Raw genomic sequence first — 24,850 nt, 5'->3', positions numbered from 1 at the left:
ATATCTTTGTGATTTTAGATATTTATACAAGCTTAGAATACGACGATGGCATAAAAATTATTCGTCTTTAAATTTGATTTCATCAATTAAAAAGACAGCCTCAATCCTTTAATACTCTATCCATTTCCTGTTTGTATCGTTTTGATTTGAAAGGAAGTTTAAAAAAGTATAAAAAAAAAAAGAAAAAAAAAGAAACTTTTAAATCTTGTGATTTTAAATAGAAGATGATTAGAATTTATCAAAATATTATTTAATCTTATGATCCTAAACATATCACGTTGAGAGTTAGAATTAAAAAACTATTAAAAAAAAGAGGCATTCTACTAAAATGGAAAGTAAGAGAAACATTTTGAAACAGAGAGAGTAATAAACAAGCATGTTTGCAAATATTGAAATACATGAGCATAGTATATTAGAAAACAACAACAACAATAATATATTTAGTATGGTCCCACAAGTGAGATACAAGAAGCCTAAGATGTACACATACCTTATTCCTATTTTTGTGGGGTAGATAGATTATTTTGAATAGCTCCTTGACTCGAAAGAAAAATAAATAAATTTGAAGCATGGTAAACACCTTCTATGTAAATGAAGCAACATATACTAATACATATTAATTTTTTTCACATGCTCAAACCATATCAATCTTCATTACGCTAATATTATTCTTAGCATAATACAATAAATAAATCTTCAAACTTAGCCTCAAATTTGACACGTATCTTGCTCTAACTTTGAAGGTCATGTTACGTTAGAAACTTCTCTACTTTGTTAGTTGAACACTCCAAAATTTATGTGCCATATGAGTATTTATATTTACATGTTTAGTTTTATACAAATTGAAATATCTACTTATCCGCACCTAAAATTGGAAGGCATACTTGCCGGCTAAGAACGAAAGTTCTTTCCATTAATGTTACAATTTCAGTATTACCAATAGACAAAAAGCTTGTTGGATATTCATAGGCCGCCTTAGAAGGTTTGAGAGGTGGTTTCCTAATCCACGCAAAAAGATTAGTATAATTACAATACCCCTTAAAACAAGTATAATGCCAAACAAACAACACTTTGCTCTATTTCTTTCTCCATTAACAAATACCCAATTTCTCAACTCCCAACAATCATTCATATTACCTTTATTTACCCTTCTTTAAATTCCCTTTTTTTCTTTTAGCTTTGCCGACATACAAAGTAAATAAAGAATACAATTTGATCTGAATCTTTATATTTGCTTTCTTGGGTATTGCTGATTTTGCCCAATCTTTATTCTGGTAATTTTTTTTTTTTTAATGTATACTTTACTTTTCTTTTACGCAAATGTTTTGTGGGGTTTGGTTTGATTTTCATTCTTGATTATATTTGTTGAATGGTATTACTAGATTATCTATAATCTGATTTTCCCAAGTTGGATTTTGAGTGGTTATTGTAGTATTGCTTATTTTACTAAGAAGATTATGCATTTTGAGTTAAAATTAGCTTTTGCAAGTAAGTTTACTATTACCTGCTTTACCTTGGTGAAAATGGAATGTATAAAGTGGTGCCATTGTCGTTTTATGGGGTGTTGTAATTTTTTTTTCTTTCTGTATGAGCAATTGGATGACTTTTAGTTTCGATCGAATCTTTTCGATCAAGATCCTTAGCTTGTGCTGTTGGTGGAGAGTTACTGGTTTAGATTTACCGAAAATGATATTGCGTTGGAGTGAAATTGTCGATAATTAGTTCATTGTTGGATATAGCAGGTGTAAGAGGCTTAAGACTCGTCATTGTCTTGTGCATATGTGTGTGTGTGTGTGTGTATCTTACTATCATTCTTGATCGTAAAAGGTTTAAGCGGCTCAAGACACATCACTATGTTGTGCATATATATGTGTGTGTATGTGTGTGTGTGTCTTACTATCATTCTTGATCGTAAAAGGTTTAAGACTACTATCATACTTGATCGTAAAAGGTTTAAGACTACTATCATACTTGATCGTAAAAGTTTTAAGAGGCTTAAGACTCATCACTATCTTGTGCATATATATGTGTATCCTACTATCATTCTTGATTGTAAAAGGTTTAAGGGGCTTAAGACTCGTCACTACCTTGTGCATATATACGTGTATCCTACTATCATTCTTGATCATAAAAGGTTTAACACTCATCACTGTCTTGTGCATATATACATGTATCCTACTATCATTATCATAACAGGTTTGAGGGGCTCAGTGGGTTCGCTACATGCCTACATCAATATCTAGCCTGGGGAGGAATTAACTTTATTGCCAAGATCTGATATGACATATCCATAATCCTGTATAGAAATAGGGTAGACCCTCTTTTTCATTTTGAGAGAATGATTACCTTGTGTAGCCAGCTCTTGCAAATTTTCACATCTAATGAGTGAGATTTTGCTGATAGCTCCAGCTTTATTGTGGCCAAATTTATCGCCTTAAGTCGTCCTTGCATATGATTAGGAGGAATAGACTCTTCCCATTAGGGGCCAAGCTATTCTGGATAGAGCTACCAAGTCGGTAATGTTAACATATGTAGGATGTGTTTTCTTTTCTATTGAATATATGCATTCATTTTACACTAACTACCTAGCTTTAGTGTTGATTAATGGAGAACTTGCATGCTAGCGTGCACACTGGTAAAAACATTTGTATTTGGGGTAATTGGAATTTCTTTGTTTGCATCAGTTCTCTTATTTTGTGGAGGAACATAAGTAGTTGATAATGCTGTTTGATCTGGAGGATGGTATTCAGTAGACCGAGTGGGTTATTCAATGAAAATGGTAGCAAATGCTCCATTGATGTTAGTAGGCAGGTTGTTCAATAGTTGGATAATTAGTAGTATGAAATCTGGATGTCCATTTTAGGCTGTATGTTTATTAAGCTTTTAATTCAGGCCGTCCCTCACTGCCCTTCCTTTATCTCGAGTAGTTTTTAAAAAGGAGACTTTATGTGCTGTAGCTTGTTATGTTATTTAGACTCTTCAAAAATATCGACGGGTGCGTGTCGGATCCTCCAAAAGTAGTGTATTTTTGGAGGATCCGACACGGATGCGGCATCATTTCTGGAGAGTCCGAGCAACTAGCTTGTATATGGATCCATATCTCTAGTTCTGATGGCGCCTTCTGTGTAATGAGTTTCAACTTAAGCAAGCAAAATTATTGTGTAGCATAAGCAATTATTGCTATCTGGCATCAGGTCCAATATTACTGGTTGCACCTCGTGATGGCATTTTATCGCGTAATTCTATATATTCTGTTTAAGGTGTTGGTAGGGGATGGTTAGAAGCTCTTGACTGTTTGAAACTGGCAGCAGTATTCGTTGAGAATCTGTCCAAACAATTTACTTTCATAAAACTTGTTGGGTATGTTCGCATGTGATATTAGTCTCAGGAAATCCTCTTGCTCAATGCTGTGCAATCTTCATCAATAAACTGATTACATACTTATAATAAAGATTAGCCTGTATTCTTCTTAATTGCAGTTTTTTCTAACTCTCTGTTTTGATCACTATCTCATTAGTCATTGCTATGGTTTTCTTTTTTCTGATCTTTTTCTAATCTTAGATCGTTGAAATTAAATCCTGCAAATTGCCTTCTCTCTCTTTTTTCTGTTTCTATTTGATTAATTTTATGTTATTCCTTCTCTGGTGTTACATGGGTCTCCTTTTGTTAATTGAAGGATTTAGGACTACAATTTCAGCTTTTCAGTTTTGTCTCCCCCCTGCTATTATATATGGGCTGAGGTGTTCGTTTCATGGGAGCTGCGGAGGATGATGAACCACCATCGAAACGTGTGAAGGTATCCTCTGGACAATCTGTAGATATTTCAGACGGGACATTTGTTAGAGATCCTGTAAGTTGTTCATTGAGTGACTCCATGGCTCGGCCCCTGGCTCTTCAAGGGGATGATGAGGTTGTTGGTACAAAAGGGGTTGTCAAGAAAGTTGAATTTGTTCGGATTATCACTGAGGCATTATATTCTCTTGGTTATAAAAAGACGGGGGCCAATCTAGAGGAAGAGTCAGGGATACCCTTGCACTCTTCTGTCATAAATTTGTTTGTGCAGCAAATTCTTGATGGTAAATGGGATGAAAGTTTAAACACATTGAAAAAGTTTAGTCTGGTGGATGAAAAAATTGTAAAGTTGGCATCTTTTGTGATATTGGAGCAGAAGTTTTTCGAACTGTTGGACAAAGAAAAAGTCATGGATGCCTTGAAGACACTGAGGACCGAGATTTCACCCCTTTGCGTAAACAGTGATAGAGTCCATCAGCTTTCGTCGTGTGTTATATCACCTTCTGAGCAGGTTCTTGCTGGGGTATCAGGTCAAGGTATAGTGAGAGTAAAGTCACGTACAAATCTACTAGAGGAATTGCAAAGATTGCTTCCCCCAACAGTTATGATTCCAGAAAAGAGACTGGTACATCTTGTTGAGCAGGCTCTTGACTTGCAACTAGATGCTTGTAGATTTCACAACTCTGTGGTAGGTGAAATGTCACTGCTCACTGATCATCAGTGCGGAAGAGATCATATTCCTTCTCAAACAATGCAGGTTAGATCACATTAACAATTGGGTGTTTGTTTGATCTACAAACCTTTTGATTCTGCTCTTGATTGTTTGACATGTTTAGGAGGAACTTTTATTTTATGCCTCACACAACTGACACTAGTTGTGTGAAGCTTCTTTTTGTTTCACAAATTAGTGGACCCAAATTTTACACTTGGGTTCATCAATTTGGGAAACAAAAAGAAGCCTCACACAACCTGTGTCAGATGTCTGAGGTACAAAGTAAAATTTTTCCATGTTCAATGCATCTTGCAGTCACGCAATAGTTTGTCATATCTTTATCTGTGTGTTGGTAAATGAATGCGATGACTAGTATTGCATCAAGTTTATTCCTTTGCATTCTAAACATTGTCATTGTGTTTAGAAACGTTACCACTTCTTTTTTATATCATTGTTTGAATAACATATGTTGGTGTTATGAAGAAAAGCATTCATTGAGTTCATGCTTTGTTTCATTTAACTCTTCGTGGTTGAATGTTTTGCCAATTTTGCATATGCTCTTTTAGAATGCTTGTTTTAGAGCTGTAACGATAATAAACATGGCTTATCTTAAAGCTGTATTTGGACCGGATAGGATTTACATAGATTGTTAAGTTGCTATAAGACATGGAGTGGAACATTTAAATTTGTTAAATCAAGTTTTAGAAATAATACAAGGCTTTATATTTTTTGGAATAAAGGTCACCCCGGTACATTAAGCTCCCTATATCACAGTGGGTGTTGTTTTGACTGCTTGAACTAGTAACCTCCTGGTAACACGAAAATAGTTCTTACCGTTGTTCTCCCTTTCAAAAAAGAACTACTATTAATAATGCAAGAAGTTAATACCCCCACAGAAACTATGTCAAATTGCTTTAATGTATCTATATACTATAAATTACATATACGAACGCTAGAAGCTTACGTAATACTGTGTTCACCAAATAACAAATGAAGAACAGAGATTTGACACTCCAGCTTTCAATGCCGTGGATCTCCAAAATGTGAGCTCCGCAACGTAACTCTTACTAAAATCATATTCATTTGCACCCACTGTCCGTGAGCATCAATATGGGGATACATGCTGTCCTATCATAGCGAGCTTTCTAATGAATGCAATTCATGATTTACTAATCATGAAAAAAAAACATGAATGCAATTTTATTTCTTATGTCTTTTTATTTTTTGATGAAGTAAAGATTTCATTACTGGCATCAAGCAAATGGACAATAGTTACAAAGGTAATATAGCAAAAGGGGGGGTAACTTATTGGCTCCATTATGAATCTTCAATCTAAAGTTAAGGAGGCAACAAAGTTCAAAAAGGTACCTGGGGAGTCTATAGGGGACAAACTAGCCCAGCTATATAGATACAAAAGGTGTCTGGGGAGTCTATTGCTTTTAAAGATTGGTAGGTAGTTGATATTCCATCAAAGCACCTTCTGTTCCTTTCATTCCAGATACTCCATGCTTGATAAAATGATCTTCACTGGCTTTCTGGTTGCTATCATTTACCAACGAGCTGTTTTTTGTGTTGTAAGTCATTTTAGAGCAACCATTGATAGTGGATTACTTCTTGCAGATACAATTTGTTAATTATCTTAAGCTCTAATTGTTTCTTCATTGCTTCTACTGCACCAGATATTACGAGAACACAATGATGAAGTCTGGTTCTTGCAGTTTTCCCATAATGGAAAGTACTTAGCCTCGTCATCTGCTGATTATTCAGTAATTGTATGGGAGGTATATTTAGATTCTGTTGATTTTGTTGTCATATCAATTGTTGTTTTTCAACTTAGATCAAATGTCACTTTGCTTATTGATTTTCTTTTCCTCCACTCTTTGCATCCTATATCACAGTTGCTTTCATATGGTCTTTTACTTCTGCTTTAAAAAGTTAATAGCTTGTATGCTTCACAGTCTCATGGAGTGCCACATATGGGTGCGCAAACAAACAATTTCTGTGGTTTTCGCAACCTCAGATAGTAATATATAATGAACACAATGAAAGCAAAATATTTGTAGAGGTGATATCAACCCGTTGTGATCAAGGTTTATTCCTTTTTTGGCGTATTTCCATTTGATCTTGCAAGTTGTAGATACTTCCGCGGGAGATCTTGTAGGATTGACTGTAATCAGATAGTTTGTGCCCCTACTGGTCCAAGACGTATGTCTGTATGTATGCAGACTTAAGACTCCACATGTCTGTATCTAATAGCGAAGCCTCCTCATCCTTTCTCATTTTCTGGTCTACATGATTTGCAGCTTATTGGAATTAAGTTTATCAAGAAATTGTATTTTGCAGTCTGAGAAAAGTAGGGTGCCCTTGTTTTGAGAGTTAAAAGTCCAGTGACTATTACTGATGCATTTGAGTTGTTTCTGACTGGTATAGCTTTCAAACTCAAGTAGGACTTGAGTACGTGATTCAATTTTATGCTGTTATGTTGAAAGCTAATTGGAACCTCCTTACATCGTGACTAACTATGCTGCAGTTAACATTTCTGTTGTGTTATTAAGTGACTATTATATATCCTCGTGTTTCACCAGGTTCTTATAGTGTAAGAGGAGATTTAATAATAATTATGCATTGACTTGTACTTTGCACTATATAATTTCTAATTAGTTGATAATTGATATTTTTCATCTTTTCTAGGATCAAGCAAAAAAGAGAGTAATTTTTATAGAGCTGGAAATAATGAGTAATCATAGTGATATGTTTTTGGTTCCTTTTTGCTTTCTTTTTGGTGCAACACAATATAGATGATGTTGAAGCTGTAAATACTTTTGGCTGTACTACTTTCACAACATTCCACCTAAGCTGGGAACTATATCAATAATGCCTCTTTTACTTGTCCCCAACAAAAATCAGTTGCAGGCTGATGTTAAATATGGGCTGAGGTGTTAGTTTCATGGGACATATTCTACAACAACAACAACAACATACCTAGTGTAATCCCACAAGTTGGGTCTGTGGAGGGTAGAGTGTACGCAGACCTTATCCTATTTTGGGAGGTAGGGAGGCTGTTTCCGAATGACCCTCGGCTCAAGAGAAAGCATGACAAAAACGTTAGACAAGGATTGAAGAAAGTAAAGAAGCCATGGCAAAAAAAAAGTATAGATAAACACTATGAAGAAATGGGAGGTGTTCTATGTAACCTAATTAAATTTATAGCCCTATGGATTTTCCATTATCACTGATTAGAATATTGCAAGTCATATCATGGTTCGCATTCGATAATTATTGTGTCAGTTGTTTCAATCCAAAATTGGGCAAGGAAAGCTAAAATATATTTGTTTGTTCATTATTATTCCATTGTTAAGAACAAAGTTATTACTCTCTCTGTTTCAATTTTTTTTTTTTTGGGGAAACAGTTAACATTCTATTGTAGACAAAGCTTCACCAAAGGTGTACTTCAGTAATACTTACAAGTAGTGGTTACAAAGGCAAAACCTACCACCTAGGACCTTCACTGACAATCTAAAACCTAAGTTACACGGACTCGCCATTTTGGGTGCCGTTCCCGTCCGTGATACGATCGGGTGCGGGTGCGGGGACGGCAAACGTCCGGGATACGGTCAATTACATACGGATACTTTGACCATAGTCCGTCGACAAACTTGGGGGAAAAATTTGAGATTTTGATTTCTCAAAATTAAAAATAAAACAGATTTAAGATAAGGAAAATGACATACCTTCAATATTATAGTACTTTTATCTTATGTTTGCTGCTTCATGTTTCATATAAACCAAGAATACAAGGTTGTGTTGAGTTCGGATGGCAGAGAGAAGCAGTGATATAGATGGAGGGTTTGTTTTCGACCTTGAATGACTTTCTCGTCCTATCTTGAGGAAAGAATGAAAGACAAAGAATGAAAGACTGTGAAAGAGATGACCTAGAGGCTTGAAAACTTTGCTCTGTAAAAGCTTTGCTATGTAAAATCTTGAAAAGGAAATTTGGAGAATATGAAGAAGACGACTGTTTACAGCTGGAGGAGACATGTAGTCGTGTACAAGCTGAATTAGGACTCTTAAAAGTCTTTAATTGTACTAGCGTACAAAAATGACCCCTTTATTCTTCATATGTGCTATTTTTATCCCCTTTATTTTCCATTATATGCTACTTGTGACACAAAATTGAAAGGCACCTAATTATGCTATTTAAAAATGTTTCTTTCTTATACAATATAGGGATAATTTTTAAATTAATTATTAGCATGTCAATTTTTTGATAATTAATTTATATTTTTAATCGCACAAAAGCACGGACATATTTACTGGTTGAACATAATAAAATTGACCCCTTTGTACAACGGATTATTCTTGGAACGTATTTTTTCATATGCCTTTTATATTTTTTCATATTTACAGCCGAATCCCTGCACCCGTATCCATAACTAGATACGCACCCCCGAATCTTAAAATTTAGATTTCGCAGAATCCGACACTCGAATCCGTACCCGTATCGGATACCCGCACCCGAGTCCGTGTAACTTAATCTAAAACAGTGACAATGTCCTCAGCCTCTTGAGGAAGGTGATGAATACACCAAAAATAGAAAAACACTAGACAATTCATTTCAATTTCTGAAAGGAGATACTCGTCTTTAAAACATCTGTGGTTTCTCTCCTTCCAAATTGTCCACCAAATGCAAGCTGGGACAATCTTCCATTTCTCCCTGTGTCCTGACATATTCCCATCTCTATTCCAGCAAGCTAGAACATCCAATGTATTCCTTGGTATAGTCCATCTGATTCCCCTCAAATTGATGAATATCTGCCAAAGTTGTTGTGTCACTTTACAGTGTAAGAAGAGATGCTTTATTGTCTCTCTGTTTCAATTTATGTAAACCTATTTAACTAGGCACAAAGTTTAAGAAAGAAATGAAGACATTCTGAAATTTGTGGTCTTAATTACGTCAGTAACATTTGTGTGGCAATAAAACTTCTAAAACTTGTAGTCTTAAACGTGCCATGACATTTGTGTAGCTGTAAAAGCTTGTCATTAAGGTCAAAATGGAAAGTTCAAGTTAAATTGTTTCCAAATTTAAAAAGGAGCCATTTTATGAATGGCACGTTAAACGTTAATGTGCATGTCTATGAAAGGGATGAGTGAGTCACAAATCTGGTGGACAGATTTGCATAAGCTGCTAAATTAAATAACACGAAACATAAGAGCCTTGTTACTACTAAGCTGCATATCTGCCATTGTCTGCATTAGAGGTATACAGAATTGGCAAACCTTTCGCTGAGTGGAGGTTCTCTAAAACTTAATTTAGGATTTATCAGATTCTGTAACATAGAGCGACAGTGATGTTTCAAGTGATACTTGCGCAAGCAAGCATTCAATTTGAGGGAAAAAAATTGCATACAAATCCTTGTTAAATTTTATATTATGGCTTTAGTTCCATTTTAATTTGTCTTTCCGTTCAAATTTATAGGACACTGTTCTGATTTTGGTACATTGCAAAATGTTGGACACCTTTCTATTTTATACAAATTTTTATAACTTTAAGGATTCGTTTAATTATTCACACTTCAAGTTTGATATGATGTTTGCTATCTTTTCACCTCTACTTTATATTCTCTTTCATTATCACAAACATATTATACAAGTCAAATTAATATCTTTAAACTCGGTACTCAATAAATCGGTCTCACATAAAATGGAACGGAGGGAGTAGTTGTTTCATATAATGATGTCCTTTTTCAAGTTTGAAGAGAAATAAACACATGGAAGAGTTCCATGTCCTTTAGAAAACATGAAAGCTGATAGCTAATATTACTTCACCATCTCAAAAAACATATTACTTCACCATGAAGTAATTCTTAACAAACTGTTGATAAAAGAGATTTAGAGGGTTGGTGTGCTTTATTCAACTGGCTTTATAAGTTGGAAATCAGATTTTTGATGTATTTACTCCTAAATACTGCCTCTGTTTGGCGCCCAAGGGTGTGGCCTAGTGGTCAATGAAGTGGGTCGAGCACCATGAGGTCTCAGGTTCAATTCCCAATAGAGGAAAACAATAGGTGATTTCTTCCCATCTGTTATACCCTTGGTGGACAGAGTTACCTGGTACCTGTTGCTGGTGGGAGGTGGCAGGTATCCCGTGGAACTAGTCGAGGTGCGCGCACGCTAGCCCGGACACCACAGTTATCAAAATAAAATAAAATTACTGCCTCTGTTTTCTTATCAAAGGATTAATATTGGACATATTGGGATCATGTCCTCTTATTTTTGATGGTTGATTATATTTTGGAGGACTATGATATGCAAGGTTCGTTTTCCTCCAAATTCTAAGATCCTAATATCAGGTGCAATTTATGTTTAATAAAATTAAATTGAAAAAGTTGGTCTTTAGAAGTTTAGTAGAAACCGTTGGTGTTTATGTGGGGGGTTGGGAGAGGCAATGCTGGGAATAAAAGAAAAGAGAGCTGTCAATCATGAAGATTTGAACTAATCAGGATAATTGATAGAATTTAAGTTCATTACTAACTTTCTGCTCTTTATAGGTCAAATTGGATGGCCGTGTCTGCTTGAAGCACCAATTAACTGGTCACCAGAGAGCTGTCTCGTATATATCATGGAGTCCTGATGACCATCAGCTTCTCACTTGTGGTGTAGAGGAAGTTGTCCGACGGTGGGATGTCGAGTCCGGTGAATGTATACACACTTATATGAAAAATGGCCTTGGTTTGATCTCATGTGGATGGGCTGCTGATGGCAAAAGGATATTCTGTGGTGTAACTGACAAAAGTATTAGCATGTGGGATTTGGAAGGGAAAGAGCTTGAGGGCTGGAAAGGCCACAGGACTATGAGAATATCGGACTTGGGGATAACAAGTGATGGGAAGCATATTGTCTCTGTTTGTAAAGAAGATATGATAGTAATAGTTGAATGGGAATCAAAAGTAGAGAAAGTAATTCAGGAGGATCAAGAAATAACCTCATTTGTATTGTCCACGGACAATAAATACGTATTGGTTGGTCTTTCGAACCAAGAAATTCATCTTTGGAATATAGAGGGAATGATTAAACTCACAGCCAAATATAAGGGGCATAAACGTTCTCGGTTCGTTGTGAGGTCGTGCTTTGGAGGACTGGATCAAGCTTTTATTGCCAGTGGAAGCGAGGACTCACAGGTACTACTTCTCTTGTTGAATGTAGAAGCACAATCTATTTTGAAAGTTGCAGAATTTTATTTTGTCGGGGCTGTGCCTTTTAGTGATCTTAGCACATGAATAAATTGACAATTCTATTCCTCAAATCAGGTTGCATATTGCCTATATTCCAGTATTTTGACCAGAAAAGTGATCTTTTGTTTACCTGAATGAGGAAAAACTATATTTGCCTGCATAAAGAAGTCCTGTGAACAAGTTATCTTTCTTGGCGTATAACATTTCATGTTTATGCTTCATATATGCAATTGACATTATTTCTTTTGCATTTTCTAAGATTCTTGTAAAATGGTGCCCTTAAAGAGTTATTTCTGCTATATTGTTGTTTTGAGTATTTCAAAATAGCCTGAGCTAATCTGTTGTTCTGTTTTTTTGTTTTTGTTTTGAGTTTCTTCTATCATGAGTAAAGTGTATTATACTATTTGGAACCACATGCTGCCTTTCTAATAATCAATGCTCTCAGTGATCATGAGTTTATATCAATGACATGCAGTTACTTACTGCCTTCAGGTCATGACCTCCATGTGAAGTGTGAGGCAGAATTGGTCTATAATAGTTGGCAAAGAAGGAGATCTCAAGTTTTCTGGAAAAAAAAAAAAAAAAAAAGGAATAATGAACACATCAAGTATATTTTCATGAGATTAATCACCTTAAAGCATGACCTGCATTTCTGCAATTAGTGGTCATATATTCTTTCAAATTTATAGAAGTTATTGTGGAACTAGATAAGTTTTATAGGCTTTGGCGTTGAATACATCCTAATTTTTATGGCATATTCCTGTGATCTAGTATATCACAATTCACAACTACCCTTATCAAAAATGTAGTATATCGCAACTACTTTCTAATGTACAAATTTTGTGCTTGGAATCAAGTTTTTAGTCTGCTCATCAGTCCAATTGTAAAAAATAGCTGATATGTGTACTTGGATATGCAACAAATTTGTGTATGAAGATGCTACTCCACAGAATTCAAGATATCATTTTTTCTTGTAGTCCACAATGATGTGGGTAGTAATGATTTGAATTCTTGAAACTTGTGAATCTGAAAAGCAGGACGTCAGAAAGTGTGCAATATACATTGGGAACGAAGCATTTGAGTATTAAGAGATACCTATTTGGAGAAAGTCTAAATGTTGAGGAATTTTTTTTTTTTTTTTTTTGGAGGAAAGCCGAAGAGAAATCAATCTTATTAGGTGTGCTCTTCGATGAAAATATTACTAGTTGTAGTGCAAACGTAATTTTTGTGTCCTGTCAATTGTTTGTTTCATTGAAATGTACGATAGAGAAGTAAATTTTGATAGTGAAAAGATGATATTTTCCATTTCTCTCTATTACTGGGCACAAATCACAGAAATATGTTGTCAGATATTGATACTGACCTTGCATGCTCAGAGAGACTTTGATCTTTGTCTATACCATGAACCTTATATCCTTGAGAGGGACTTTGACCCTGATCTATTGCTACACTTTCAGGTTTATATATGGCACAGAGGCTCAGGTGAACTTGTTGGGGCATTGGCCGGACATTCTGGGACGGTAAACTGTGTTAGCTGGAACCCAGCAAATCATCATATGCTGGCATCTGCGAGTGATGATCGTACTATTCGTATATGGGGCTTGGATCGAGTAAACATGAATCAACATGGCACTGTTAGTAATGGTGTAAACTGCAGCAATGGGCGAAGCTGTAAGTCAGAGATGCAAAAGGGCAAGTGTGTAATGTTAGAATGATCTCTTATTTCTATCACTGGTTTCTGTGTATATTCTTTACGTTCATGTCGAACCAACATTTATGACAAACAAGAATGTGAAATTTGCATTCAGTCCATTTAATAAATAGCGTACTTTCTCCATATTGTACTTTTTTTCTTCCATTTAAATGATTGCTTGCGTCTTTAATTGGCCCTTGCTATTTAAGGTAGGTAAGTAGTTAATGGTTTGAGCCGGTTAGATGCAGTGTTGTCACTGTTATTCACCAAGGCATGTTATTGGTACATCACTATAAAATTTGCTTTTGAAGATCTAGGCTTGGTCAAGTTAGTGAGTTTTGCTAATTCAGTTAATTCCATCTCTCATCTTCTTTTAAAATTGAAATAAATTTAAGGGTGATGGACTAGATTTATTCTAAAGCTCTGTCCTACTCAAAATTTACATGTTAGAATTCAAAGAAAAATAATACTTTTTTAATTATTTTTATATTTTTTTTACTCCTCAGAATAACCCAAAAAAGGAAGAGAAGGAAAACGCTTCTAGTTTTCCTTTTGAGATAATTCCATTTCCTCAAGATTTATATGAATTGTACCAAAGCCTTGTGAGTTTGAGTTATTAGAATAGATTTCTCTTTTTTAAATAATTTTTTTTTTCATCCAAAACCCACTGCCTCCGGTTAATCCAAATGCACATTGAGTAAGGCCCATCCAAGGGTGATGCACTTGCTACCGGGAAAATCTATATTCCTAGGGTTCAAATCCAAGACCTTTGGTTAAGGGTGGAGGGATCTCAACTATCCAACTGCATTCCTTGGGTGGTTCTTCTTGAAGTAACCTGTTTCCCTTCTAAAACAATGTAAATGATACTATGAGCCCGTTTGGATTGGCTTATAGGGTTTGGCTTACTGTTTAAAACTATTTTTGTCTTAAAATAAGTTCAAAAAATAATTAGCTGTCATTGCGTTTGGGCTTTTTTATCTAAAAAAAGTTTATAAGCTATTTTCAGCTTATAAGCTGCTTTTTTTAAGCCCATCCATACAGGCTCTATACCTTTTAACATAGCAACTTATAAGCTGCTTTTTTCAAGCCCATCCAAACAGGCTCTATACCTTTTAACATAGCTGTTGCATTTGTTACATATGTGAGTGTGGGGAGAAAGAGAGGCGGAAAAGGATGTCAGATATATGCAAAGAAAATATTTAAATTATTAACATTAGCTTCCTCCAACAATACTTCAAACATCTCCAGTAACTTTTTTGGGGTTGGTTGAAAAGAGAAAAAAGGAAGTAGTCCAATTGAGCAACTCATCTCAGCACCATATGTTTTGAAGAAGGGGGAGATCAACTAAGTAGATACAAACTTAAATAATGGTTTTCTTATTCTCAAGCAATACTGAAAGAAGAGGCAGCATTCTCCACAAACTTTTTAGCACCCTTAAACCATCTCTTGTCACCAGCTTGTGCCTTGCAAATGTAAAGTTTGCCACCATTCACTGTGGCTGTGATCAACTGGTGCTTCCCACCTTCATCTCCATCTGCAGTTCTTGTCAATACTGACAAGTAGTAGTATGGTTTTCCTCCGACTTCTGCGCTTGATGCCTCCAGCAGGTTTGCAGTTGCCACTGCACCAGATTCAAATCCACCCTGCACCAACAAATTCTCACTTCATTTTTGTATCATAATTTGTCCATACATTAGTTCAGACAGTGCTTTAGCCACCAAATTTAGACAATTCCGGAGCGGAGCAACTAAACAGTGAGGATTCATATAGAAGACTCCAACTTGCTTGGGATTGACACATAGTTTCGTACTTCACTCGTTCCATGTGTTATATGGATATGGTTCATTTGATTTATAGAAAAAAGCTGCCAGCTACAGTTAGCAAATTTAAATGCATTTTACTTCCACTAGTTGGTGCTGAAGTTGAAGATCTCATGGTAATATGATCAAAAGCCATTACTTGTTATGATCTTACCAAGTGATTCCCCAAATTGAGCCTCCCATTCTCAATGACAACACCAGTTGACGAGAGCTTGCTAGCCAGTTGAGGACTAATTTATGAGGGTAGCTTATACTGACCGTATTCTAGACTCGTTTGTTCATACTCTTAAGTGGATATTGAAAAAAATCTCGAAGCCACCATTCTATCTTTTCTTTATTTGGGGACAAAATGGAGGGCCTTTTGAGGTAGATTAATGAAAAAGCTTATGCTCAAGTTATAGAAGAGCAGCAGATACTATGCTTGTAACCTTTGCTTATCTCATATGAAAAAGCAGTCCTTTCACCAAATTTTAAAAATATTCCTACTCTACAAACCAGAACATAAATCCTTTAATCCATGGTAGTTATGACTCCTTACCTCTGAATCAGTTTTACCAAAGTAGGCTTGCTTTCCTAGCAGATAGTCCACCTGCTCAGAAAAAAAAAAAAAAAAAAAAAAAAAACTCACTTATGAGCTCACCACTTTCAGTCCATCAACTATAATATTCATGATTTTAGAGAGAGAGAGAGAATTACTTGAGAGAGGAAGTCTTCGGGGGAGCCGTAGTCAGTGATGGACTTCTTGTCAGTTGGAGTGACAGTGACAATGAGATTGCTGGTGGAATCAAAGTTGTCTTCAAATCTGAGAACCTGACCAGGGTACTCAATTTCTTTGCTGGGGTTCCATTTGGCTGGTACTTCCAGCTTGAATCCATCTCCATTGTATTTTGCGAAATCAGTGTTTGCCTTTGGCTTGCCAAAAACATTTGCTGCATATATCACAACACCATCATCAAGTTCATAATTAAGCATCATGTTTTAGGATCCTTAAAAAAGTCGTTGCATCCGTGTCAGATCTTCCAGAAATGCATTACTTTTGGAGGAGCTGACACATGAACTACGATATATTTGGAGGATCCGAACAACATAGATCAGTGGTGGAAAGTTGTTCTTTTGTAGGTGCACTTGCTCAATATTCAGATCATAGTGAGTGTGTACAAAAATGATTTAATTTATACATACTGACAGTATAAATAACTTTTGTGCTATGAGTCTGACTTAGGTTGTATGTATTTTCTATTTTCAAGTGAAGAAAGACTTGAATTTGAGTCAGCCTAGGTGGCTTGGGTTACTCTATGATTATGACAACACTATCTCTATATCATCCACGCAAGGCAAAAGTAGTAGTGTATGCGACTAATTCACATATTATGATCAGGTACCTATAATCATCTTTTAGATGACCTGATAGCGTAGAAAATCTTTGAGACAGTATATCATAGTTAAACTTGTACAAGAATGTGAGAGGTCCTATATAGGAGAAATATACCAGCTTCTCCATAGGCAGCATCGGCCGGGGAAACCTTGGATCCAATGGCAGCAGCACCAATGAGGACAGTGAGAGCCAATCGGCGAGAGACAGCAAAGTTGTTGTTGGCATCATCTTGCTTTTGGGCACGGCAAACCAATTGGTTAGGCTTGAGGGATGAAACAGACCTCTGTGTTCTAGCAGGGCTAGAGAGTGCAGTGTACTGGTGCAAGAAGCATTGTGTGGAAGCAGCCATTGCTCACTACTCGCAATTAGCCTATTCTTTCTTTCTTTTTCTTGGCTTGGAATTGGATTTCCTCTTTGTTATTCCCTTTTGTTGGAATGGTGATGTGGGGGGCAATATGTTTTAGATAATTTTTGTGATGTGTGAAGGGAAATTGGCTTAGTTTTTAGATGTGGGGGAAGATTAGATTTATGATGTGGGATAAGGTTGTTGAGGTTTTGATTGGTGCCAACTGGACTTGAACAATATTGTTGTTTGTTCTAGTTTCCTCTGCAATCTCCATGTCATACTCTTGTGGGGCTAAGTTTGGAGTAAGGCTGTTCCCTACCACACTTCCTTTCAACATGTACAAAATATGTAATAGTAGAAATGTAGCATTTACATGTTTTTAGGACTAGGAGATTGACTTGAAACTAATTTCTGAAGTATTTTTTTTTGGTAATAAGCAATAATACCGCGGCTTAGCCTAATAAATTGGGATTGACTATATGAATTTTCACTAATCATGTTTTTTTTAATCTAAGCTTATCATCCTACCAAATAACAATAAAAGTGAAAAATAAGTTAAATATTTATGAATAAATGGAACGTCCATTTCGTTTTTGTTTGTCATAGTTTGACTTGTTTATAAGGTTTAATAAATAAAGAAAGACTTTTGAAACGCGTGTCTTAAATATGCTGTAACATTTGTAACTATAAAACTTTTGAAACTGTGGTTTCTTAAAAATGTCATAACATTTGTGTAGTTATAAAAAAACTTCTAGGTCATTCTTTTTAAAATGGGCTAATAATGAAATAGTAGCGGCCAACTTGTCGGACACGTCAAACATTATTAGAACTACATAAAATTTAAAATTAACCGGGCACAGTTGAGATATTAATATAAGATGAATAAGTACTTAAACTATTAAATTATCACTATTGCAATCGATGAGGCTATATAACTTGAAGAATATTAACAACTGGTAGTTCTATCCGAGCCAAAATGGCTTTTTAGTAATTCCATTACACAAAAATGGTATCTTTTTTTTTTAAGATCAAAATGGGTATTTCGTTGGTTATCAACGAAATACCCAATCGTTCATGGCGAATTATTTCAATCAAATAAATGTGAAAAATGCAACAAAATTTCTTTTTTTGTTTATTTCGTTTTTCATATAACAAGCGAAATAAAACAAAAAAAAAAAATTTGTTGCATTTCGTGAAATGTCCAACGAAATGCAACAAATTTTTTTTTTTTTTTTAATTTCGTTTTTCACATAAAAAACGAAATAAAAAAAAAAAAAATTGTTGCATTTTCGTGCGATTTTAAATGCAACAAAATTTATTTTTTTTTATTTCGTTTATATAAATATTTTTTATCCTATTTCGTTGGTAGTCCAACGAAATAGGACAAAAATATTTATTTTTTTAATTTCGTTTTTGTTATGAGCCAAATAAAAAAAAAAAATTTAATGCTATTTCGTTAAGCATTTCACGAAATGCAACCAAATTAAAAAAAATTATTATATTCCCTATTTCATTTTGTATAAACGAAACAATTTTTTTTTTATTTCGTTTTTTGTGTAAACGAAATAATTTTTTTTTTTATTTCTTTTATACAAAAATGAAATAGGAAAATATAATAATTTTTTTAAATTTGGTTGCATTTCGTGAAATGCTTAAAGAAATAGCATTAATTTTTTTTTTTTTATTTCGTTTATATAAAAACGAAATAGGAAAATATAATTTTATATAGAACCGATATTTTTTTCGAGGACAATAATGTAGGCTCAATACATCAAGGATAAATAGACGTTCGGATAGTCATTTTAGGGGTTGAAAACATTTGTAAGGTTATTTTAGTCAACTTTATATGTCGAGAAAATTAGTCGACTTTATTTTCAAAAATTGAAACCGCGAAGTGAAATTGACATTCACAACTACATTACCACAGGATTTTTACGTTGAAATCTATTGCGTATCATCATCTTATAAGTGAATAAAGCGAAAATTTCTCGCCAATTTGGGGGAAAATTGAAATTGAATGGGATAAAGGTGTTTTTTTAAAAATCGGCTCGGCCAAACCGCCATAGCGGTTGCCCCATAGATCTCGAAAAAATACGCAAGTTCAAAAAAAAAATGCGTAAATCGGACGTCCGAGCGCAAAGTTATGACCATCTAAAGTTTGACCACTTTACAACTAGTTTTTCACCTTATATTTTTTAGAATTAGAATTAGATTTATATTCAAAATAACATTATGTCTTGATTAAAAAATAACACGCTTAAATCAAAACCTTAAAAAATAAAACACTTAAACCTTAAACAAAATTTACTTGCTACCTTTTTAAAACGACGATCCGAACGTTTACGTATCCTTGATGTATTGAGCCTACATTATTACATAAAAAACGAAATTAAAAAAAAAAGAAATTTTGTTGCATTTCGTGCAACATTGCACGAAATGCAACAATTTTTTTTTTTTGTTTTATTTCGTTTTTTATGTGAAAAACGAAATTAAAAAAAAAAATAAAATTTGTTGCATTTCGTTGGACATTTCACGAAATGCAACAATTTTTTTTTTTTTTGTTTTATTTCGTTTTTTATGTGAAAAACGAAATTAAAAAAAAAATAAAATTTGTTGCATTTCGTTGGACATTTCACGAAATGCAACAAATTTTTTTTTTTTTGTTTTATTTCGCTTGTTATATGAAAAACGAAATAAAACAAAAAAAGAAATTTTGTTGCATTTCGTGCAACATTGCACGAAATGCAAAAAAAAAAAAATAAAAAAATAAAAAAAAATTGATTGAAATAATTCGCCATGAACAGTAACCTGTGTGGGTATTTCGTTGGATAACCAACGAAATACCCATTTTGATCTTAAAAAAAAAAAGCATACCATTTTTGTGTAATGGCTGCAAAAAGAAGCCATTTTGGCTCCGGACTCGGTAGTTCCTAATTTGCTGGCTAGCTAGTAGGTATTCCCTAAGTTGCAAAAATGAAACTACTAAAATCTTTGTTTTTTAAACTCTTCTTTCCTTTTTTTTTCTTCTTTTTTAAATTTTTTCCAAAATGCCCGATGAATGATGAAATTCAAAGCGATGTCTAGGACTACATTTTAGAAATGCAAGAGATTCTAATTAATTTGCTTTGGCTAAATGGTGTTGGAATTTCCAACACAACCTAATTATTTGTATTTGCATCTTATCCTAATCTTTTCCTCCTTTCCAATAGAGAAGCTGCTCCCATAGAAGATTAACTAATGTTTACTTTATTGGTTTTGCATAAGAATAAGTCATAAGGATAAAAGGATCAAAGACAAAATGAACCACCAAAATTCCGAATAAGCCTGTAGAAATTTAATGGTTCTCAATTCATCTTAATTACACTATAAAAGAGCTTCAAACCTTCACTTACCATTTCAAACGCAATAAAAAACACAATAAATTTAAATTTAAATAAAAAAGAAAAAGATAAAAAGGGAAAAAAAAAGAAAAGAAAATGGAATATAATATCAAGGTATCATTTGCACTTCTATTGCTATTTTTAGCAAGACTTGGAGACGCTCAGGCACCAACATCTCAGCCAGCAGTGTTTGATATTACTAAATATGGCGCAACTAGTAATGGAGATATCAGTAAGGTATATAAATCATGCATTTTCATCATCTAGTTAATTTGATCTTGGTAACTTTCATTAACTATTTTCACATTAATTATATGCAAATCCAATATTTAGAGTTGGAGGCTTCAGAATGGATATGACCTATTACTCCCTCCGTGCCATTCTTTGAAAGAATAACATCTTTTTATATTAGGAAATAATTCAATTTTAAACTTCTTATTTACCCTTAATGACATGTTTTTATAGTCACGTAAATCTTATGGTATATGTTTAAGACATAGGCTTCAAATGTTTCTTTCTTAAATTTCATGTATAGTCAAACATCCCCGTATAAATTGAAATGGTTTGAGAAAGAAAGTTGAGACGTTCAAAAAGAAAGTTATGGTATTTCTAGGATTATAATATGGTCCTATTGATTTATCTTATGCTTGGCACAAAACGATCTTGTTTCGAGTGAAAGGGAGAGGAGTGGCTCGCTGAGGAAGTATATATTTATATTCCTAAATTATTTTGCATATGTATAGTGGTTCAAACCGAAAATAATGAGTTTCGTTGAACCCATTGCACTCAATCTAGATTTCCTTTTAACTGAAACTAATTAACAATTATAGTCTTTTTCTTATCTTGATGATTACCAAAAATGTAGGGCTTTGTTTTGTCCTGCCGGTCGAAATTAATTACGGGCACTAGCTAAAATATATCAAATATATACATTGATTAAGTGTATTATAAGTATATTTATGTATACTTATACTTAATATACAAAACACATACGTTTTTCGGCTATTATTTTTTAGAGTGGTCCAGAAAGGTAATTATCTCAAAAATGTATAGGCTGTGTAATGACAATATTTCTCTTATTTTGATATTCAAATTGTACAGGCAGTGTTGGATGCTTTTAAAGAGGCATGTGCATCAACAAGCCCAAGTACAATAGTGATACCAAAAGGTACATTTCAAATGGCTCAAGTAAAACTAGAAGGTCCATGCAAGGCACCTCTTGAACTTCAAGTCCAAGCCACTTTGAAAGCTAATGAAGATCCTAAGCAACTCAATGCTGATATTGAATGGTTGACTGTTAATTATATTGATCGTTTTACACTCTCTGGCGGTGGTACTTTTGATGGCCAAGGTAAAGCAGCATGGGCTCAAAATAATTGCAAGGATTCCAAAAGTTGTGGCAATCTTCCCAATGTAAGTCACATCTACATTCCCCTTACATTTTGTGCTCATAGGTTTTAACACGAATTTAACTTATATACACCGACGATATAGAAACAACTTTACATTATTAATGCAATGCAATTTAACATGTCATACAAGATTACTTATTTTATTTTTTTCAGGTTGCTAATTCCATCTATTATAAGTATTTATGATTAACTTTTAAATAACCTTATACTGTAATAAATTTTTACAGGTATAAAGAATCACCCTTGGGATTTAAGTTATATGTATACTAAAATTGTAGAGATTTTTTTCTCTTCACTATTAGTGTAGTTTGAGCTACGATAACAGATTCGTTGTCATTTTTATCATGTTACCAATTAATTCTTATATTCATATACATTCACATGTAATTACCCTCTTCGTCCTAATTTATATGTCAATCCTTTATTTTTAGTCTGTTCTAAAAAGAATGTCATATTTTTTTTTTTAAAGAATAATTTAACTTTAAACTTCTCATTTTTCTGGTAATGAGATAATTTATAGTCACACAAATGTCTATCACTTGTTATAGACCACAAGTTTCAAAAGTCTTTATTTATTTCTTAAACTTCGTGTTCAATCAAATAATGTCACATAAATGGATGGAGTGAGTACCTTATACGTGACACGTATTTACATATTTTTTTTACCTCATTAGTTCATATATACAACTTACATTTATCTAAATGTTATGCTCACTGATATATTTTTACTCTGGTACAGAATTTGAGCTTCAACTTCCTTACAAATTCCACAATCCAAGACATAACATCACAAGACAGCAAACTCTTCCATGTCAACGTGAACGGTTGCAAGAACTTGACATTCATCCGAGTTAACATCACAGCTCCACCAGAAAGCGTCAACACCGATGGCATCCACGTGGCACGATCGAGCAACGTAAACATCACGGATTGTGTCATTGGCACTGGAGATGACTGTATTTCTGTTGGTGATGAATTGGAACAACTTCATATCACTAGAGTTACTTGTGGACCTGGACATGGTATTAGTGTTGGAAGCCTTGGAAAGACTCCTGGTGAAAAGCCTGTGGTGGGAGTTTATGTGAGGAATTGCACATTTATTAATACTGATAATGGTGTTAGGGTAAAGACATGGCCAGCTTCTCATCAAGGTGTTGTCACGGATTTGCACTATGAAGATATCATTGTACAAAATGTTACCAACCCTATTGTCATTGATCAAGTCTATTGCCCATACAATCAATGCAACAAAGATGTAAGTCCTCATATTCACTTATTATTAAGCATGCATGCACTAGGTTGCACTCATCTTTAAAATGACCTGATAGTGCAAAAATTCCTTTACACTGTCGGCTACAGCTCGCAAAGAGTGGTTGGTTTTTTTAATTATACTTCCTACGTTCTATTTCGCTTGACAATATCTCCTTATTAGTTAGTTGCAGAAACAATGGAACACTCTTATATTTTCTTAATGAGAAACTTTGATAGCCATACAAATATTATGACATGTATAATACCACAAAATATCAAAAGCTTTATCATCGCGCAAACGTTATGACATATTTAAATATCACAAGTTTCAAAAGTCTTTTTTTTTAATTAAACTTTATATCAAGTCAAACTATGATAACCAAAGTGAAACTATGCACATAGGACAAATATATTACTGTAGTACTTTTTATAAATGTACATCAGATCTTATATATCCTTAGCGAAATTTTTGATTCCACCACCGTTGTCGGTGTATAAAAGTTAAACTCTTTGAAAATAAATAAGTTGTAGATTTACTTTTGTTGTACGTTTGCAGTTGCCATCACAAGTGAAGATAAGCAAAGTGAGCATAAAAAATGTAAGGGGTACATCAAGAACACAAGATGCAGTGCTGCTACTGTGCAGTAAAGGAGTACCATGTGAAGGAGTTGAAGTTGGAGACATAGACATTGCCTACAATGGAAAGGAAGGACCAGCTAAGTCTAGGTGTGAGAATGTCAAGCCAACTCTTGTGGGGAAGCAAAATCCACCAGTTTGTGCTGGAGCTCAGTCTGCTTGAGTCCCAAGTTTTGTGCATTTTTTTAGTAACTTTTTTTTTTTTTTTTTTTTTTTTTTGAAGATGTGAGAATCTATCAGTTTACATTGGTCCTGCTCAGTCTAATTGAGCTCTATAACTACAAAGTTTTTTGCTCTTTCTTTGTTTAGAGAAAAAAATTCTAGAGTTTTTTTTTTTTTGGATATCCTTGAAATAGCTAGGAAGTGTGCGTGCAAGATGTGCACCATATTCAAAGTGTACAAATTACACATGAATAATAATAGGAAATCCTCTTGGCGAGAGATTTTTGAACATGAGATTTTGATTGGTACCTGATCATGTTTAAGTTACAATTTGCATATGCATTTCTATTCCTTCAACTAGCAATTTTTAACGTGATTATTCAATATTGAGCAAAGCCCGATCATCACAATTTAGTTTTTAAAATTTGGTTACCCTCACATCTCAATTTTCATCCAATACCAATCATTAGTTGATCCTCAATCTCCATAATTAATCCCCTCTTAAGTTTTGGGCACAAATCCCCTATTTTCCAATTCAATTCATAGATTAAGTCATATTTAAACGTTAGGAATCATGATTACTGACAAAAATAGGTATTAGAAACTTACCCCCTTAAAGAATCGTGAAGGTTGCCTAAAAATAGCCCAAATCCGAGGTTTAGAACTCCCAAAATTGTGTTTAGAATAAATGGGTTTGAATTAGACTATTCAAGTCTGCCCAATCCCCACTTCGGGAATGCGGAGTTCCTTGCCGTTCGCGATCGCGGCCAACACCCCTGACGACTGCGAGCATTTGCCCCTATCGTGTTCTTGCGTGATTGCATGCTTGGTCCTAGCAAGATCATACAAAAATGATCAGCTAGAAAGTATTGCCTATCTTTCAAGCTTCTCTTTACTTACTTGAATCAAATAATTTATGGTATGCACGTTTGCGACATGTCATCTATAAAATCATGCAAAAAATGATCAACTTGAAAGTATTTCCTGAGTTTGAAGGTAGTATTTCAAAATGTCAAGTACGTGTTAAATCAAAGTTTGT

The 24,850-nt window shown here is 34.3% G+C and overlaps 3 protein-coding genes across 3 annotated transcripts; 2 read left to right on the top strand and 1 right to left on the bottom strand.

Moving 5' to 3' along the window:
* The first annotated feature begins 930 nt into the window (after positions 1-930).
* On the top strand, positions 931-13,573 carry LOC132036644 (WD repeat-containing protein 26 homolog). The gene is made up of 5 exons (XM_059427024.1): positions 931-1,274; positions 3,677-4,549; positions 6,184-6,285; positions 11,053-11,682; positions 13,194-13,573. Exons 2-5 carry the CDS (start codon positions 3,752-3,754, stop codon positions 13,449-13,451), a joined length of 1,788 nt encoding a protein of 595 aa, XP_059283007.1. The 5' UTR covers positions 931-1,274; positions 3,677-3,751; the 3' UTR covers positions 13,452-13,573.
* Positions 13,574-14,612: 1,039 nt separating this feature from the next.
* On the bottom strand, positions 14,613-17,101 carry LOC132036641 (oxygen-evolving enhancer protein 2, chloroplastic). Its single transcript, XM_059427022.1, has 4 exons — positions 16,739-17,101; positions 15,946-16,178; positions 15,788-15,838; positions 14,613-15,072 (listed from the first exon to the last, which is right to left on the bottom strand). Exons 1-4 carry the CDS (start codon positions 16,971-16,973, stop codon positions 14,812-14,814), a joined length of 780 nt encoding a protein of 259 aa, XP_059283005.1. The 5' UTR covers positions 16,974-17,101; the 3' UTR covers positions 14,613-14,811.
* Positions 17,102-20,343: 3,242 nt separating this feature from the next.
* Positions 20,344-23,851, top strand: LOC132036634 (polygalacturonase-like). Its single transcript, XM_059427015.1, has 4 exons — positions 20,344-20,587; positions 21,452-21,763; positions 22,502-23,017; positions 23,570-23,851. Exons 1-4 carry the CDS (start codon positions 20,447-20,449, stop codon positions 23,810-23,812), a joined length of 1,212 nt encoding a protein of 403 aa, XP_059282998.1. The 5' UTR covers positions 20,344-20,446; the 3' UTR covers positions 23,813-23,851.
* The last annotated feature ends 999 nt before the right edge of the window (positions 23,852-24,850 follow it).

Source organism: Lycium ferocissimum, chromosome 11, assembly GCF_029784015.1.
Source record: "Lycium ferocissimum isolate CSIRO_LF1 chromosome 11, AGI_CSIRO_Lferr_CH_V1, whole genome shotgun sequence".
Classification (NCBI taxonomy): Eukaryota; Viridiplantae; Streptophyta; class Magnoliopsida; order Solanales; family Solanaceae; genus Lycium; species Lycium ferocissimum.
This window is presented reverse-complemented; position numbering and strand designations above follow the sequence as displayed.